Source organism: Arachis ipaensis, chromosome B5 (assembly GCF_059453495.1).
Source record: "Arachis ipaensis isolate K30076 ecotype BB chromosome B5, ASM5945349v1, whole genome shotgun sequence".
In the NCBI taxonomy this organism is placed as follows: Eukaryota; Viridiplantae; Streptophyta; class Magnoliopsida; order Fabales; family Fabaceae; genus Arachis; species Arachis ipaensis.
Window position 1 is genome coordinate 150,308,802 of NC_142440.1, and position 18,790 is coordinate 150,327,591.

The 18,790-nt window shown below is 29.4% G+C and overlaps 2 protein-coding genes across 5 annotated transcripts; one reads left to right on the forward strand and one right to left on the reverse strand.

The window, feature by feature from the left end:
• Nucleotides 1–1,688: 1,688 nt before the first annotated feature.
• On the forward strand, nucleotides 1,689–7,830 carry NAC075 (NAC domain containing protein 75). 3 transcript variants are annotated; one of them, XM_088488317.1, is made up of 7 exons: nucleotides 1,689–1,816; nucleotides 2,818–3,129; nucleotides 3,439–3,616; nucleotides 3,897–4,495; nucleotides 5,036–5,311; nucleotides 6,224–6,331; nucleotides 7,283–7,737. In XM_088488317.1, the coding sequence occupies exons 2-7, from the start codon at nucleotides 2,995–2,997 to the stop codon at nucleotides 7,370–7,372; spliced, it is 1,386 nt and encodes a 461-aa protein (XP_088344443.1). In that variant the 5' UTR covers nucleotides 1,689–1,816; nucleotides 2,818–2,994; the 3' UTR covers nucleotides 7,373–7,737. The 3 variants fall into 3 exon arrangements, with proteins under 3 accessions (XP_088344443.1, XP_088344442.1, XP_088344444.1); XM_088488316.1 differs by having other exon boundaries at nucleotides 1,704–1,932; nucleotides 7,283–7,830; XM_088488318.1 differs by lacking the exon at nucleotides 1,689–1,816 and adding an exon at nucleotides 2,029–2,190.
• Nucleotides 7,831–14,138: 6,308 nt separating this feature from the next.
• Nucleotides 14,139–18,038, reverse strand: LOC107644456 (Nucleotide excision repair, TFIIH, subunit TTDA). Of its 2 annotated transcripts, none has more exons than XM_088488320.1 (5): nucleotides 17,631–18,038; nucleotides 15,609–15,834; nucleotides 15,356–15,412; nucleotides 14,754–14,819; nucleotides 14,139–14,528 (listed from the first exon to the last, which is right to left on the reverse strand). In XM_088488320.1, the coding sequence occupies exons 4-5, from the start codon at nucleotides 14,786–14,788 to the stop codon at nucleotides 14,351–14,353; spliced, it is 213 nt and encodes a 70-aa protein (XP_088344446.1). In that variant the 5' UTR covers nucleotides 14,789–14,819; nucleotides 15,356–15,412; nucleotides 15,609–15,834; nucleotides 17,631–18,038; the 3' UTR covers nucleotides 14,139–14,350. The 2 variants fall into 2 exon arrangements, with proteins under 2 accessions (XP_088344446.1, XP_088344445.1); XM_088488319.1 differs by having other exon boundaries at nucleotides 17,532–18,038.
• Between the last annotated feature and the right edge of the window lie 752 nt (nucleotides 18,039–18,790).

The following is an 18,790-nucleotide window of genomic DNA, read 5'->3' on the forward strand; positions in this document are numbered from 1 at the left end:
AAAACTGTTAAAAAACAATTTGGTACTTGTAATCCAAGTTACAAGCATAGATTATTACTATTTAATTATATTTTAGATAATAATTATATTTAAGGTAAATTGTATAGGTAGGTAACTAATTAGAAGAGGTGGTGGCGTGGTCCATCAAGTACTATACACACACTGCTTTGTCTTGTTTATCAAGCAACCTCCTAAATAATCAATCTCTCTCTCTCTCTCTCTTGCAATGTGTGAGTGTTTGTGCATAAAACATTCATGGCAAAAGCATCATCATGATCCATTTTCAGCACTCCATCCACCTCAAAACCCATGTGAGTTCCTATCATCCCTTTTTCCCATATCTCTCTTTCTCTCTTTTTATATTCACATACATTAATCAATAATCGGTTATGTGAATTATATATATAATGAGTGTAATTAATTTCTCCCTTAATAATATATATGTCGTCGTTATTACTCTAAGCTCCTACCCTTATGACACGTCACGCCTATTAACGTGTAATCACTAATCCTTTTCATTAGTGATGATTAGTGATACTAGTTTTCTATTTGCTTTTTTTTTTCTTTAATTTGTTTGACTATGAAAGAGTTAAACTACTGTAAATTAATGATAGAAACACATAATTTAAGAGAATTATGTTCCAATATCATACAGCGTAAAAATATTTGTATTTCTTTGACATATATCATCAACTCATAATTTATTTATTATTGAATAATATTTATAAGAGATCTAGACCAATCTTATCTATGATAAATAAATTGTGGGTGAAAAATATACCATTTGATATTATCTTCACAAGAATGGTTATGTTTATAATATGTTCTTTTATGTAAGAATTTTTATTTATTTTATATCAATTTTTTTTAGAATAATCAAAAATAGAATTCTAGACTCTAAAATTATAAAAATTCTGATATTATATTATAATATTATTTTTTAATTTAAATTAATAAAAAATTTATAAATAATTATATCTACTCTAACAGAGTTGTTAATATATCTATTAATAGTTAAAAAATGTACGATATTTAGTATAATTGATTAGTTACACATAATAAAATTTAAATAATTTTAATTATATGAAAATAGATAAATGAAAAAATTGTAAAATATCAAAAAAATATTTAATTATTTTATTGATTCTTATAATTTTACCAAATTTATAATTAAATGCTTATATTTCTTTTTACTTTCAATTGGATCTTATACTACTTTTAATTTTGTAACAAGATCCTTTTTAATCTAAAAAATATTAGAGTTAATTGAATATTTTTTCGTAAATTAAAGGTATCACAATTAAAAATATAATTAGATCTTTGATTATTTATTTTTTAAAAGAAATATTTCGTTAATTTTAATATTTTTTATATAAAAAAATTTAATTACAAAATTAAAAACAATAAAAAAATTTAATTCAAAAAAATATATAAAAATTTAATTATAAATTTAATAAAATTATAAAGATCAATACAATAATTAAAATATAAAAAAATACACTAAATAATGCATCAAATCGAATAATTACATGTAGATGTATAATATACGTAAAGATATAGAGACAAAAATTCTTGGGTTGGTAATTGGTACACACTTGAAAAGGGGATCGTCAATAGTAACTAGAAGATGAGAGGCATATATATATATGTATGTATGTATATATATATATGTATGTATATGTGGCATAGCTTTTTTGCTTTTTGATGTAGTCAAGGGTCTCTCAAAAGAAAGGAGTAGCTTAGCTTGAAGAATTGAAGACCTTGCTTCAATAACTTTGAGCTTTATTAATTAATTAGCTAAGAAAAAACCAACCAGGTTTTCTCTCTTTTATCTCTTTTCTCTTTCCGTATTCTTCTTCTTCTTCTTCTTGATCTCAAAATTTAATTAACTAGAAGCAAAGTGTTAAAGCAACTACTACTCTATCTATATGTGTAAGTGTGCTTCCTTCTCCTTTTTCTTTTATTATTATTATATTCATATTCATCACTTCCTTCTATCTATTCTCTGCTAATTTCCATGGTTAAAGCACAGGTTTATAGCCTCACACTTTTCCTCTTTTTCTTAGTTTCTTGTTTCTTCTCAATATTTTCCCTTTTCTCCGGTTTTTCCTGCATATTCTCCTCTTTCTTTTGCAGATATTTTCTTTTCGAGTTCATGTTTTCAATCATCTTCTTTTGTCCATATTCAAGGTTCTTTGTTTTTTTTATTTTTTCAAAATTTTATTTAATTTTAATTTTTCTCTTCCTTTTATTTATTTATGTTCATGTCCAGTTTTTTCAATCGGATAATAATCATTCTCCTCATGCATATCTTATCAACTTGTTCCAAAAAAATTAAAAAAAAAAATTCCAGTTCTTATTTTATTTTATTTCTTGGTATATATGCCTTTCAAGTCACTGCAATTTATTATATATAATCTATCCGAGTATCTTTTATTTTTATTTAATTTTAATTTTTTTGTATATTGATCTGAATGGGGCTAAAATTTTTATATATGAATAATTTTAATGTGAAATACAAAAATATTTGATCATTTTGGTGTTCTACACGGTTGTGGTAGTAACACAAAACGTCGTTGACGTTTTGCGATAAAAAAAATTTTTTAATCATGAAAGAACAAAACGTCGCTGACGTTTTGTAATAAAAAATATTATTTTAATTGAAGAAACACAAAACGTCACTGACGTTTTGTAAATGGCCATAGTTGTGCTCAACACATAGTTTGGTTCATGATGAAGGATTTCACTTCTAGTAATACAATATTAAAAAGAAAAAGTTCTCTGAATGGTTGTAATTCTCAATATTCTTTTTTGCAGCAACAAGATATTATTGAAGAAACAAGGACACATGCTCATTTGTGGTGGAGAACTGTTCCATAGAAAAAGAGATCTTCAAATAATTGAAGAAGCTATATCAACTTCTTCTTCGTCTTCCTTCTTCTTCTCGTGTTTTTATATCAACAACAATAACAGTGCAAATTGCGAGTCGCCGCCATGAATAATAATAAGATAAGCAACTTGAGCTCCGTGAGTAGCTCCGATCTCATAGATGCCAAGCTTGAAGAGCATCAGTGGTGTGGAGGATCCAAGCAGTGCCCCGGTTGCGGCCACAAGTTTGAATCCAAACCGGTATGATTCAAAAATAAAAATATTAGATAATTAATATTCTCATTATGGAAAGCAATTAATTTCTTTGTTTTTTTTTTTAAACTCACTTATTATATCATCACTAAATTAAAGTTTTAATTTAGCATTAATGTGTTAAAGTTTTTTATCCACTCTCTCTTTATTGATATCTCTTTAATTTGTTCTCTCCAATCTATCTTTCTTTATTTCTTTCTCTACTCCTTCTTTTGCTTTCTTTTTATTTTTTTATTTTTTGTTTTAATTTAAATTTAAATTTTGCTTGAAAATAAACTATTATTATTATTATTACAGGATTGGCTAGGTTTACCAGCAGGAGTGAAGTTTGATCCAACAGATCAAGAACTAATAGAGCATCTTGAAGCCAAAGTGGAGTCAAAGAACATGAAATCACACCCTTTGATAGATGAATTCATTCCCACCATTGAAGGTGAAGATGGGATTTGTTACACCCATCCTGAGAAACTTCCAGGTATGTATATATGTTACATACATTTATTTATATAATTATTTTAATACTTGAGAACTTTATAACATTTAAATGCCAACATTTCTAAATTATTTTTGTTTAGTAATTATTATTAATCATATATTATTGTATTTACAAAATTAAATCTCTCCTTGTATTAACAAAAAAAAAAAGGATCAAAATAGAAATTTAAGCAAAAGGGTTTGTGTTGTTGTTGAAGTTAGTTCAGCTAAGTGAACCTAACTTTGATTTTTTTTTTTTCAAATTATTATTATGTTATTAGGAGTAACAAGAGATGGATTAAGTAAACACTTCTTCCATAGGCCTTCAAAGGCATACACAACAGGAACAAGAAAGAGGAGAAAGATTCAAAATGAGTGTGACTTGCAAGGTGGAGAAACAAGGTGGCATAAGACCGGTAAAACAAGACCGGTCATGGTTAACGGAAAACAGAAGGGTTGCAAGAAGATTTTGGTACTCTACACTAACTTCGGCAAGAATCGGAAGCCGGAGAAGACGAATTGGGTGATGCATCAATACCATTTGGGGCAACATGAGGAGGAGAAAGAAGGAGAGCTTGTTGTGTCTAAGATATTCTACCAAACTCAGCCTAGGCAGTGTAATTGGTCGTCCGATCGGAGCGCCACCACCACCATCGCAACGGCCGAAGGGAGTGGAGAGCCATTACAAAATAGTAGAAGGGATAGTGGGAGTGGAAGTTGTTCTTCTAAGGAAATTAACATCGGTCATAGGGATGAGATGTCTGCTGTGGTTGGAGTTAATAATACTCCAATCACGAGCTTCACTCATCCCTTGGACATTCATCATCACCTCAAATCGGATCATTTTAGCTTCATTCCATTTAGGAAAAACTTTGATGAGGTATGTTTTAATATTTATTATGAATTAGGATCAAGTTCTTATAAGTAATTGTTGTTTACATAACAAGTTGAAATTTGATGGATTTTAGCCACCTTTATGAATTAATATCAGTGATGAAGATGTTTCACTTATAATGATAAGCTTTATTGTTGTTGATTGATCCACCAAACATATAACAAGTCACTGGATTTTTTCAACAATTAAAAAAAAAAAAAAAAACCCAAAATAGTGAAAAACATGAAAGCATATATAGCATATAAATATATATATATTGCTTGGGTAGAACGCATGAAATTGTGGTGTATGGACATGGCGTGTGATCATAGATGAGTGTCATTCCCAACCACTAATTGTTTTTCTTCACCTACCACTGAAAATTCTCTAACTAATTAATTAACAGAAAATTAGAACCATATATAGACTCATGCAAAAGTCATATAATTAATGAAAACAAAAAATTGATATGTATGTATTTGAGTAGTGACGGTTTAATTAACAGTTGCAAATGATATATCATATGGTTGGGAGGATTTTCATCAGGTTGGAATAGGAGAGGCTTCAACAGCAAGAGAAGTTCAAGCATCAGGGTCATGTGATGAAGTAGTACATGAACATGTAAATCATCATCATCAGCAACAACAACAACATCATCATCATCAACATCATCAAATTGCAACATCGGCATTCCATATAAGTAGGCCTTCACATCCAATCTCTACCTTGATATCTCCACCACCACTTCACCACACATCCATCATCTTAGACGATAATTCCTACCAAGTCTCCAGAATAATGCTCCAAAATGAACATTTCCAGGTTAGTAATTAATTTTATGTAGTAATAATCATTTTTTACAAATTTATTATATACATTAAATCATATTAAAAGAAACCAAAGCATGGAGTTAATTAATTAGCAGTATTTCTTTTTCAACAACTATTTCTTTTTCCCTCTCCCCCCTCTCTCTCTCTTATTATCTATCTATATAAAATTAGTAAAAAAAATTTCCAACATATTAAAACTATATTTAATTTATTATAAAAAATGCTATGTATATAAAAAAATTAGTTATTTATATATCAATATTTGTATATTATTTTATTTATTTTTAATGTATATTTTATATTATAATATGTATTTTGTATAAATAATTAATTTAATAACTGATTTTTTACTATCCCTTAGCATGATGCTTTTAAGTTTAAAATAGTCATGGAAAGATTTTTATGCAAATAAAAAGCAATTATATCTTAAAATAAATCTATAATAATAATACTAGTGAAAAGAAAGAGTAAAAAATCAAGGTGCAAGATGAGTTCATAATCTATAATGTATAACAATATATAATAATAGTAAATAATAATTAAAAAGGAGAGAAGAAAGAGTTATTTAGGGTATATTTGTGGTGCAATAAATAAAAAGAATGAGTTAAGATGTGATGAGAGAGTAGTAGTAGTATAGGAAGCAATTAAGTTCTGCATGGCATTGTGCATGAGTCAAGAGTAATCAAGTATAGTTGAAATTAAAGGGTTTATTTTTTGAGTGCTTGCTAAATAAAACACAAGCATTGAAAACTGTCTTTTTCACTTTTTGTATGTTATTACTAATAATTTATTATTGTGTGTGTGTGTGTTGAACATTATGATTGAGAAGTGTGTTTTGAAATCTTGATTGTTATATTGACCCTTTGAAAATGGAACTATGATATGGATACACATGGCATGGCAGCAACAACAACAACAACAACATCAACACCATCATCATAAAATTGGAGCAAGGTCTGCGTCTGGTTTGGAGGAACTCATCATGGGGTGCACTTCTTCTGATATCAAAGAGGTATATATAATATATATATATGTAACCCTTTTTTGACTCCGAATTCTATGAATTGAGCTACTTTGTGTGTTTATATATGCTAAGCCAATCAAATTTTCTCCCTAACATTTTGTTTTCTAAATATTATAATGAGAATAATGCTAGAGCTTAATTTTTTTTCAATATTAATTAATTTCTTAGAATTATTTACTTATATATCTTAAATAATAAATTCTTCACTAAAAATCTTAAATTTTAATATTTCAAAAAATAAAAAATTTTAAAATTAAAAAATATTGATTAATTAAAAATTATTTTTTTTAATTTTTTTTATTATAATGATTGGAGTTTTTCTAAGATTTTTGGTTAAGAATTCAAGGAATGCAATATTTTACGCTTCTATAATTTTCAATGCAAGCAATTCAATTTCTATAAGTTTTTAAAACCTATTTTTAAAGATTAGTTAACTAATAACTATATTGAGAAAGTTTCTTTAAAATAAAGGTTTTGTAAGCTCTTAGGGTCTTTTATTAAGCCTATTATTGTAATTATAAATAAGTTAAATTTGGTTAAAGGTAATAATGAGTTAAAATTCTCCTTTCTTTTTAAAATCCATTCTTTGGACTTAGCTTGATAATTAGCAAAATATACCCTTGACTTTTGACTATGAGTTGGAAAAGATGATATTATTCCAGACAAAATCCATTTTCTTGTCTTGTGGTTGATAAAAAAGAGAATATGATATTAAATTATTATTTTAGAGGAGTGTTAGGAGTTAGCAGAATTTGTGATGTTTAGCCATCAATTAACCATCATCAATATTTTTAATAGTGTGAAATAAAATCTAATGGTATATGATTAATCATTTTTTCTTTAATAATTAAGTACTAACCAAATTTCAACAAAAGTACTGGTCCTTAAACTTTCTCTAAAACTAAACCCTAACCCTAATCTTTTGATTTTTGTATGTAGGAGTCATCCATCACAAACACACAAGAAGCTGAATGGTTGAAATACTCTTCCTATTGGCCAGACCCTGACAACCCGGATCATCATGGGTAGAACAAAGAGTCAATCAATTTTTTTTTTAACAAAAAAAAAAAAAGAAAAAAGGGAGAAGAAAGAGAGAATAAACAAAACCACAGAGACACCATCATTGTCATCATCATTAATGCTTGAAGCCTCCCTTAAGTTTCCTTTCAACAAGAAAAGGACAAGGAAATCATCATCCAAATAGTTTTCTTTTTTTTTTTTCCTTTTTTTTTAATTATAATTTTTTCTCTTTTTCTTTCTTTTCCAATGAGGCCTGTTTATAATTATAACAGTGTTTTACACTGGACAAGCTGGAAAGAAAAGGAGAGAAAAAAAAAATAGAAAGAACAAAGAGGAAAAGGAAAGAAAATCAAAGAAGAGAAAAGAAAAGAAAACACCAAGAAAAGCTGCTCTTAGTTCTGACAAGAACATATAGAGAGGAACAGAGAACCAAAGATGCATGAAAATCATCACTATTTTGATTACAATATATATATACCTAGTATTCATATTATTATTTTATTATTTCTATAAATGTTTGTACAATTTATTTTTTACTTTTCTCTCTTTTTTTTATTTTTAATTTATAATAGAAATATATAGCAATGAGTTTGTGCAAACTGCAAACCACCTTGTTACTTGTGCTTTGGTTACTCACTTTGTTATTATTAATTATATATAGCAAAGTATAAATTATTCTTATACTAGTCCCTTTTATGTTTCTATATATTTGTGTATAGAGGAATGAAAATGGGCAAAAGAGTATGTCATAGAGCTTTACCTTCTCTACTTCTTTTTCACATTTTTTGAAAGGTTTAGAAAGGAATCATGTAGCTTTCACTTTATCTTTTAGAAATTTTATTATTGATTAGGAGCTTTACATGGAACCTTAAGCGGTGCAAGAATTTTCAGATTAAGTGTGGTGTCAGTTTCAAATTATAGTTGTTTGTCGCAAAATGAAAATATTTGACAATAAAAAAAATATTAATAACAAACTTTTAAAAAATTTTATTTTTATTTAATACACCATGTAATAAATAAATATTAAATAAAATAATTTTAGACTGTTTAAACTAATTATTGTTTATCTTTCTAATATTATTGATCAAAAAATGTGTACATGATATCATAAGGCAAATAATAATTAATTAAATGCATAAAGCAAGTGTTTAATTAGTTTCCATTTTTACACTAGATATATAGGACCTAATAACCATGCATAGTGTCATATATTATTCCCAATAATTTGATGATCACATGCCTTTCAAAGCGTGGAATGTGACATATATATATACACCACAAATGCTTTAGAAAATATACTATTAATGATTAATATTTCGTGAGTAAAGATTCAGGTAATTGAATTTTCAAATTTGACACATGACTCAATGTAGTCTTTCAAATTTCAATTGATCTAAAATAGTTCTTTAAATTTAATTTATTCTCTTCAATTTTCAAGACCCAATTCAGTATCTCAAAAAGGAGAAGTGGGTAGTTAAATTTAAGGAACAATTTTAGGCCAATTAAATTTTGAGGGAGACCAAAATTGAACATGTATATATACAACTTTATTTTGCATTTGGTACCTTGATTTTCTTTGGAACATGCACAACTAACAGGCAATGCGTTTAATTTACTATGATTTAAATTAAAGTAGTTAGAATTTGATCTAATTTAGTTGATTTTATGCTGAATTTTATATCTTTATCATTTATATTATTTAATCAATTATTATTGTAATTCCTTTATTTATACAATTAAATCTTTTATTTGATTCATATTTAAATTTAATATACTTTTCATTCAAAAAATCTTCATAATGTATAAAGTTTTCCATAGTTTAATCCATTCCTTACTCATTAAGAAGTTGCTTAGAAAGCAATTAATTATAACTTTCTTTGCACATCCCATTTCACTAATCTCCATGCATGTCTACTACACCATGTTATGCTTTCTCATGCATATATTAATAATCTGCACTAATAACTAAGAACACTCTTAGCTTGGAGCCTTTTATACTAGTGTTGATGAGGTTTTTTTCTTAATAGAAAGAAAATTTACTTTAAGAGATGAAGTTCAATAAGATCTTTTAGTTTCCATGGGTCCCTTAGCTTAATTATCATAAAATATACCAACAATTTAATTATTTTCTCTTGTTAGAGAATCATTAGAATCATTTTAGATTAGTTAGTATCGTTTATATTTATATAGCATATCTGTATATTAATTGTAGGATTTTATACTTTTATTACTTTGATTCTTCTGGCACCTATATATACCCCTTATACATAATGCATAAACACACTTTCTTCAGATTACTCTCTTGTTCTCTTGTTCGTAACATGTCTTTTGTACCTAACATGAAAATGAGTAAATGACTGAAGATGACTATATATATTCTCTTTAAGCTCCACTTTACTAAAGACATTTATCAACAAATTGATATGATAGAGGAGGAGGGAACCGAAGTTCAAAACCCTTGATGAACAAAATCTTTAGTTTGATTTTGAATAAACAAAACAATGCAAGCTAGATTTTATTGGTGAAGAAGTTTCTATCTTTTCTTCTTTCTCATGTTTGGTTCTTCTTAATAAGAAAGAGATAAGAGAGTGATATTACTAAGAGACATAGGCTTCTTTATTGCTTTATTCTGTCTTAGATTCGAGCTTTTTTCCCCCTCAATATGTATTATTATTATTTATAGAGTAATAAAGATAGATGTAGTTATCCCATTGAGAGAGAAAGAAAGAGAAAGAGAGAGTGTATGTGTAACGTGCATGTGTTAATTCTATATATATATATACTTGTTCTTTTTCTTTCATGGGACATGCATGCAATAATAAAGCTAAAATATATAAATGAAGTTGAAGAGAGAGAAAGAGAGGGCAATTTCATTGTAGTTTCTGAAGAGGGGAAGGGAATAAAGAGGGAATTGAATGAACATGGAATAATAACAAGACAAGAATAAACTTTTTATGTGCTTTTGTTTCTGTGCTACTCCTTTTTAAATCACCACGTACCATTCCCTCCATCTACTACTCCAATCTTCTTAGTTATATATCTTCCCTAACTATTGCTACATCATTAACCTTTAATTAACATAATAATTTGATTTTTTAATACTTTGTTAAAATTAGTTTTAGTAGCAAACTTTAAGTGACAATAACGGCTACTATTTTCTTGAGTTTTTTTTTTTTTTTTTTTGCAATTATATATATGTTATAACGATAAATTATAGAATTTTTACGATTATAAAAGATGTCTTTGTCAATATTTTAGTAACAAAACACGATTAATATTTAATTGTTAGTATAATATGTTATTAGGAGCTATTTTTGTCGTTAAAAATAATACATCGCCACTAAAATTAATTTTTTTTTATGGTGATTCACTAATTCTTTTCCTGCATTAAAAATAGCACAAAAAAAATCAACTATTTTTATTTAAATAATACATTTTGATAGAATATTTGTATGTTACTTTTACATCACTACCAATAGTGTATAAGAATTAAACTCGTCTATATTTAACTAATAAGCGCATTGTAATATAAAATTATATATATGTATAACGGCTTTGGATCTGGTACAAACACAATCAAGTGCTGTGAGAATCTTACTATTTCTCAGATTGATATAAAGGTTTGAACAAATTAGGTTTTGTGTGGTATGTTATGATTTAAATAAACAAGGGATAGAAAGAATGAGATGGTGGTGGGTTGGTGGCATATGAGATTAGAAAGAGGAAGGTGTCTCTTTCCACATGCAATTTTAAATTTAAAGGAGCAACCCCCTAAAAAGGTGATATTCAGTTCTTTCACTTTTATGGAAGATTTTGGTGTGCTTTTAAAGGGGGATCAAAGGAGGATAGATATATCATATATGAAGTACTATAGCAGAATTAGGGTTTCTTGGTATGCCAAAGATTTGGTGGTAGTGCTAGTGCAAGAAGGAATATAAGTATATAACAACATGTAATTGGTTTTTTTTTTTTTTTTTTTGTCTGTCGTATCTTCAATCCGACAAGTTAAGGACTGATTGTCGGAGATCTGAATTCTATTTAAGGGTTTATTGTTGGCCAATGAATTATTGTATATACAAGACGAAAACCCACAACATTTATTTAAGCGGACGAGTCGAACAATTTAAATTGGTTCTCAACATGGTAATGCTATCCAACTTTCTTTTATCCTTCAACAAACAATAAGGGCCCATCAGCTTTTTGGGCTGCTTAGTCCATTCTGAAGACCCTACCATCCACTTCATGCTTTCAATTTTTCACACCTAGATATTTTTTCCCTCCAAAAACTATTATTTATCACATATGTCTTGCATTTTTTGTTTATATAGTAAACAATTTTAGTAAAAATCAACTAAAAAATCAGCTACTGACATGAAGAGCATGTTATGAGTTTCATAGGATCAATACCTGAAAAAAATTTCTACATGAAGGCCAATATTGGTATATTAAGCCTTGAGCTCTGAACCAATAAAAAAGGTTGCTCTCTCAGCATATGCTGCAAAGTGTTTTTTTTTTTTTTTTTTTTTTCTTTCTTAAACAATATCAGATCCATTTCTATAGTTTTTAATTGCCATTAGATGCCAATTGCATATATCATCCTCTAGCTATGTAAATTCTCCATTTTCACGATTTGATTGAGTAGAGAATAAGTTTGGTTTGCTTAACTATATATTAATTGTCTATAATGGAAACAGAGGTTCTCATTTAACTGAAAACCAAATAAAGCCGTGTGCAGTATAAAAATGGTAAAAAGATGCATGAGTATTCTCAGAATTTGCTATAATGTAAAACTTTGTTGGAACTTATATGGGAAATATTAATTATACAATTCAAAAGCAAGTAACAACCAACAATTTGGTGTTACTTGTTTTAGGGTTGTATAATCAAGTATTTGTCGACGTATATACACATATACAAATCTATCTCTTAAACTATTATATATTGATCGCAAATGTTATAACTAACTTGCAATACTATACAAGATATATAGCCTATTTTTCTAATAATTTTTATAATAAATTATCTCATAGATACGTCATAATTCACATCAACTACATGTTGGATGGGTTCAATTGTATAAATTCGACCCATTAATAAATGTTGAAGGAGGCATCAAAGCCATCATCCTAACTAATTTTGATCTTATAATTACCTGTTAATCTGGGCTAATAACAAGGCCCATAAAGACTTAAGGAGGAAAGAATCATTCATGTAAAATAACTTTTTCAGCTTTTCATACCCAATACTCGGGCTTGCACACGGTACAGGTAACGACGATCATGTGAATATGAAATAAAATATCGGCTTAAGAAACAAAAACTTAAAAAGAATATGAAATAAAAAATTGAGCAAACAACTAAATTGGATATTAAAAATTTTAATCAGGTATTTTATTTTTTAATATATTTTTTTTAATTTAGAAATGTTTAAAAATTATTCCGGTTAAAAGGATTGATTCCTCCAGAAATTAATTTATCTTATAACGATATTTTTAAAAAATTTAATTATTTTATAATAAAATTTGTTAAAGACTTATTTATCAAACGCATACTAAAATATAATTGTAAGCAGCAGAGGGATCAATCTTGGAATAATCCTGAAAGACTTTCTGAATAACAAAAATTTGCCGAGAAACAAAAGGTGTTGTCCAGTCTAATTTTTTCTTTTAAATCAATTTAGATGTTTATTCAAATAAAATAATGTAGAAAGGTGTTGAGAAAACTTTGAACCGTTTCTGCAATTAATTAGTTAAATATAGCAAGACGTTGAAAAAAATGATATCTGGTTGTAAGGTACTAAACTAAGGTTTGGGTCCATCTTGTCGTGCAAGTATTTCTCTCTCAAGTTGAACCTTGATGAAGGGGTATCTTTTTTTTTTTTCCTTTTAAAATATATATTTCTGAATATTATGTAAATTTGACTAGGTCACCCCAAACTAAGCGTGACCATCACGACAGTATAGAATACTCAATACTCATTCATTATATATATCATACTTTGTTTCACTTTACCATCATACACTTCACTTCAGTTAATTAAATTCCACTTTCATATAAGATTTTTGTCATCTTGAACCCTTAATATATTACAACTAATATGAGTACTCCTCTTAAGCTAGGCGCTGCTTTCGGCTTTGGAACCATGTTTGGAGCCCTAATGAGTAGAGGTGCAAGAAATTTCCACTGCCATAGGGCATGTTATGCTGGCCACCATCCATGTCGCCGCCACCACCATCACCATCATCATGATCATAACCAAGAAGCTCAACAAAAGGAAGTGGCTGTGGCAGAAGATGCTCCAAAGGTTGAGGAAACTAGTGCAACTAATTAGTAGCAATATACTGTTGTTATGTGCACTACATATCTATTAAACCTATTCTTGTTGCACCAAATCTCAGTAATGGTGATGTTGTAGTTTGTAGGTTTTGGAGTTGTGCTGTATGAGCTATATGTGATCAATAACAGTATTTAATTTTACTATATAATATACCAAGTCCTGTTTAAATATTTGATTTGATTATTATTCGGATTTTACTCGGATGTCAATACTTGGAATCAATACATTCACTATTTAAAGGAAATTGCAACACAATTCAAAGTGCACAAAAGTTGCAGAGAGCTTTAAAAGAATGTTTACATTTTTTGTAAGTTTGAAACACAAGGAATTAGCCCTCACCCCTATCAAGATTTATATGGTTTGGTTTCTTCTTTGGCCAAAAAATGGCTGCAATGAAGATTAATCATGCATGAAAGAACAATAAGCAAAAACAAGCATATAGAAGATGGAACCTCTAAAGTGCATGGTTCCTTTGGTGTGTAAAGCACACAAATTCAATATTAACAACAATACATCATATTTCCCTCTGAAGAAGTTTGGTTACAAGAAAGGGCCTTAACAGATTCAATTAAAAAAAAAGTGTAAACATGTTCAATGTAGTTCAATGCAGGTATAACATGATATGATGATGAAATAGAAGCCCTTTTGGAATCAATTGGGCTTGACATAGGTATTGTCCTCTCTAAACTTGGCAATTTGACTTCTTATCATTTGTTCCACCTGGGGTTGAACAAACATGTGGGTACTATCCAAAATATGTATGATGAATTTGTCAGATGCAGGAAGTGAAGCATTCATATTGATGATATATTGAGCCATAGGTATGTCACTGCACAAGCCAATTTTGCTAATCTTTTTAGCAGAAAACATAATATAGATCTGCAACTGTGACTGCTGTTATCTCAGCTAATTACCAGAAAACCAAATCTAATGACACAAAATTCTCCAACAAATAAGAGCAAATCACTTACTACTCTCTCCATTAATAAATCTAACAGTACATAAGAAAGCTTTTCAAATAGGAACAACATGCACTAAGAAAGAAAAATGTTACCAGGAAATGAAAACTCCTTTAATGGCATTAACCATGATGTGTAACCTATTGCTTAAAAAATTTCTCCTGAAAAGAAACCAAGACCAAGTTATATGATAGTCAGCATTCACCAAAAGAGGTATCGAATACAAAGGCTACAAAATAAAAAGATTTGCTGAACTCAAGTCCTTCAACACTATGTGTGCATGATATTTAAAAGTATTAATCCAATGGCAGACTTGTATCAGATTAAACCCTAGATCCTTAATTTTCCGAGTAATGACTATGGTGATTCACTTTATCCTCTAAAGTGGATGCTGCACTTTACATAGAGGACCAATATCTCTGTTTTTAACCCCTTTTACAAGAGGCAGAGAGAATGCTACAATTTTCTGACAATCGAACAGTACATCGAACCATTCCGACTATAGATGTTCAACTAGTTCAATGGAATAAACCGATTACAATGAAATAATATATAATCACCAACTCAACACAAAAACATAAATATATTCTAATGTAAATCTAAAAATTGCACAAAAATTAAAAATTCAACATCATTATTCATTGTATTTGATTCCTATTATTAAAGCATAGGTAGCCTTCACAATTTCATTACTTACCTAAGTTGGTTATCAGGTGAAAAACTTGTCACTGTTGCGCTTGTTATATCAGAATACCTGGAAAACAAAATGATGCATATTAGTATTCAAGACAAAAATGAAAACTCAAAAACTCCACGAGCAAAGAAAATTAAACAATTGCTTGAACATCGTGATACACTATACAATGAAATTTTCAATTGTAAGCATCAAAGCTAATCCAAGGGCTTAAATAGAAATAACATCCCGAGCAAAGGATCAGAGGAGAGAGGACCTAGAACAGAGGCAGCGACGGAAGAACGACAGAGCGGAAGCAACCCCTACGACGGCGGCACGGGAGGAAGCGGTTTTCCTTCCTTTGTTGCTCACTACTTCTTGTTCTCAGCTGAGTCCCGTTTTTAATTTTTTGATCTTATTCTCAGATGGGTTGGGCTGGGCTTAGCAAGTCAGTTAGGCCCAAAAACAAAATAGAACTCCATTTGAGTTCAAGACTTGAAGAGCTGCACCAAATGGATTGGAATGGAGTTTAATAACCTCATAGTATGAGTGAGTAGGTACGTGATTTGTGTAATGGAGGCTTTGAAAACCGGACCGGTCATCGAACCGTTCTAGTCACTGGTTCACTGGTTTACTGGTCCAACCGGTCCAACCAGTGATTCAACCGAAAAAACCGTTTTAGAATAAAATAATAAATAAATTATAAATAAACATCCTAAAATATAATTATAGTATAATATAAATCTTAAAATATCTTCAAAATTTAAAACACTACATAAAATATCATCAACCTAATCTATATGATCTTATCAAAATATAAACTCAAAAATTAAATAGTAAAAAAACATATCTAAATATTAAATCCCAACATCATGATTTATCAATCATCAAAATCCACAAGAACTTGTTGCAAATTTGCTTCGGTGGATTAGGATTAGGATTAGCAGCATCATTCGAAATTAATAAAAGTTTTATTAATCTCTATTTGATTAATACTATTATCCAGAACTGAAATTAATAAAAGTTTTATTAATTAAAACAAAATTAAAGACCAGCCACAGCACAATGAAAAATAAAAAAATTATCAACATGACCATATCTAAATTCTGCCACCAACATTCAGCAACAAACAAAGCCAGCAAAACCAGCAATAATTAGGAGCCAGCAACTACAAATCAAAGCAAAACCAGTAACTACAAAACAAAGAAGTATCCATAACCAGATACAAAATTAAAGACTAGCCATAGCACATTGAAAAATCAAAAAATTATCAAGATGAGCATATCTAAATTCTGCCACCAACATTCAGCAACAAACAAAGAAATAAAAACAGCAGGACATTCAGCAGCAAAAACACCATTACCAACAGCATTCAGCATTCAGCAACAAAAATTATCATTCAGCAACAAACAGGGCATTCAACAACAAAAATTAGCATTCAACAACAAAGTGTGATCTTATCAAAATACAATCTCAAAAGTTAAATAGTAAAAAGAAATATCTAAATATTAAAAACCAACATGAAGATTTATCAATCATCAAAATCCATAAATTAGAACCTTGTGACTGACTATTATTCGAACTAGGTGGATTAGGATTAGCAGAATCATTTGAATTAGGAGGATTGGCAGACGAATTATTACTCAAACAGGCATTATAAGCAACTGCTTCTTGATTAATACTTTCATCCATAACTAAATTCAATAAATCATAATCCAAATTAAAAACAGCAACAGAACGGCTAGAAATCCAATAATCATCCATAAGACCATAGAACAGAATCAGTAACAAATCCATTACTCAATTTCAGAAACAAATCCATTACTCAATTTCAGAATCAGTAACAAATCAGTAACAAAAGCACATATTAGAACAGAATCAGTAACATATCAGAAATCAATCACTAACTTCAGAGTTCAGATTCACAAATCCCTAATTTCAGAAATTGCATATTTGAGTAATTTGAAATTTCAGAGTTCAGACCACTAACCTTGACTGAGAAATTATAAAAGCTAGAAATTATAAAACCAATCAGAAATATGGTTAAAGCATTTCATCAAACATGTTGAGTGCGGTAAAATTAAAATGAAATAAGAGAATCCAAAGCTTAATTTCAATGTGATAGAGAAGAGAACAAAACTATTGTAACTTTAATTTAATCTATGAAAAAATCCAAACCACTACCAAATCAAATAATTACTTATTGTAGTAGAAATCAGAAGTTGCAGAGTTTGAAGAAGAGTATTGGTGTTGTCTGTTGTGTGAGTGTATTGTCTGGTGGCTGGTTTAGGGAACTCACGGCGGGACAACAGAGAGCAGTTCGACGAGTGGAGCACGCGGGTTGGTCGCAGAGTTTGAAGCAGAGCAACGTGGCTTCCAGACGAACGCGAACGGTGAACGACGAGCGAACGCGAACGGCGAAGAACGCGAACGAAGACGCGAACGTGAACGGCAAACAAACGGCGACGGAAGCGTGGCTGAGCAGACAAAGACGACGGACGCCGAGCTCGAGGAAGCAACCGCGATCGGTGACAGCGAACAGGGGTTGAAGACTTCGAGCACGAGGGAAGCTAGATGACGGATGGCGAGCTTTGAGTGCGACGGACGGCAGCAGTATGCCCCTCCTTGTGGCGGTGGTGTAGGCTTACAGTGCTAGGGTTTTGTGGTTAGGTTTGTGATTTCTGACTGAAAGAAAGAAAGGGAGAACGGGAGAAAAGAAACGAAGGAGCTTCCCTTTTTGTGTAAACCGGCCGGGTTCCGGTTCGATCTGACCGGCCGGTTCTCGTCCGATTCAACGGTTTTTAGCCAGTTTTCTGATTGTCAATTTTATATGCCTGACCGGACCGTTAATACTGCCGGTTCGCGGTTAAGCCGGTCCGATCCGGTTTTCAGAACATTGGTAATGGCCAAAAATAAAAAAGAAATATAGTATTTCTAAAAAAATCACCTATTATTAATAAACTAAAAATACAACATTCATTGTTTAATAAGGATGTTCAAGGATCAACCTTTTAAAATTATAATACATGTAAAATATAATAATACATATACATTAAATTATAACCTTAAAAAAGATGAAATAAAATGTATAAGTCATTATTATTGCACCTGTTGTAATAGTATAAAAAATGAACTTATTTTAATTAGAAAATTAGGAACCGAAAAAGAAAATAATTAATCAGATAAACGAGAGATTCAGGATGAATGAGGAACGTTCTAAAATATTTTATAATTAACATATTTACTAATTTGGTATTACAATACTTATTTCTTATTTATATTACTTTTATTAATATTTATTATCTAATTCTATCTCTAATAATAATTGAGTCCAGTTCCATATCACTCAGTAAGTAAAAAAAATAAAATTAAAATTAATTAATTAAAATAAAAATATTTTAAATATAAAATATTATTAAAATTTTAATATTCGTTCTTAAAAATTTTAGTTTTCTGTAT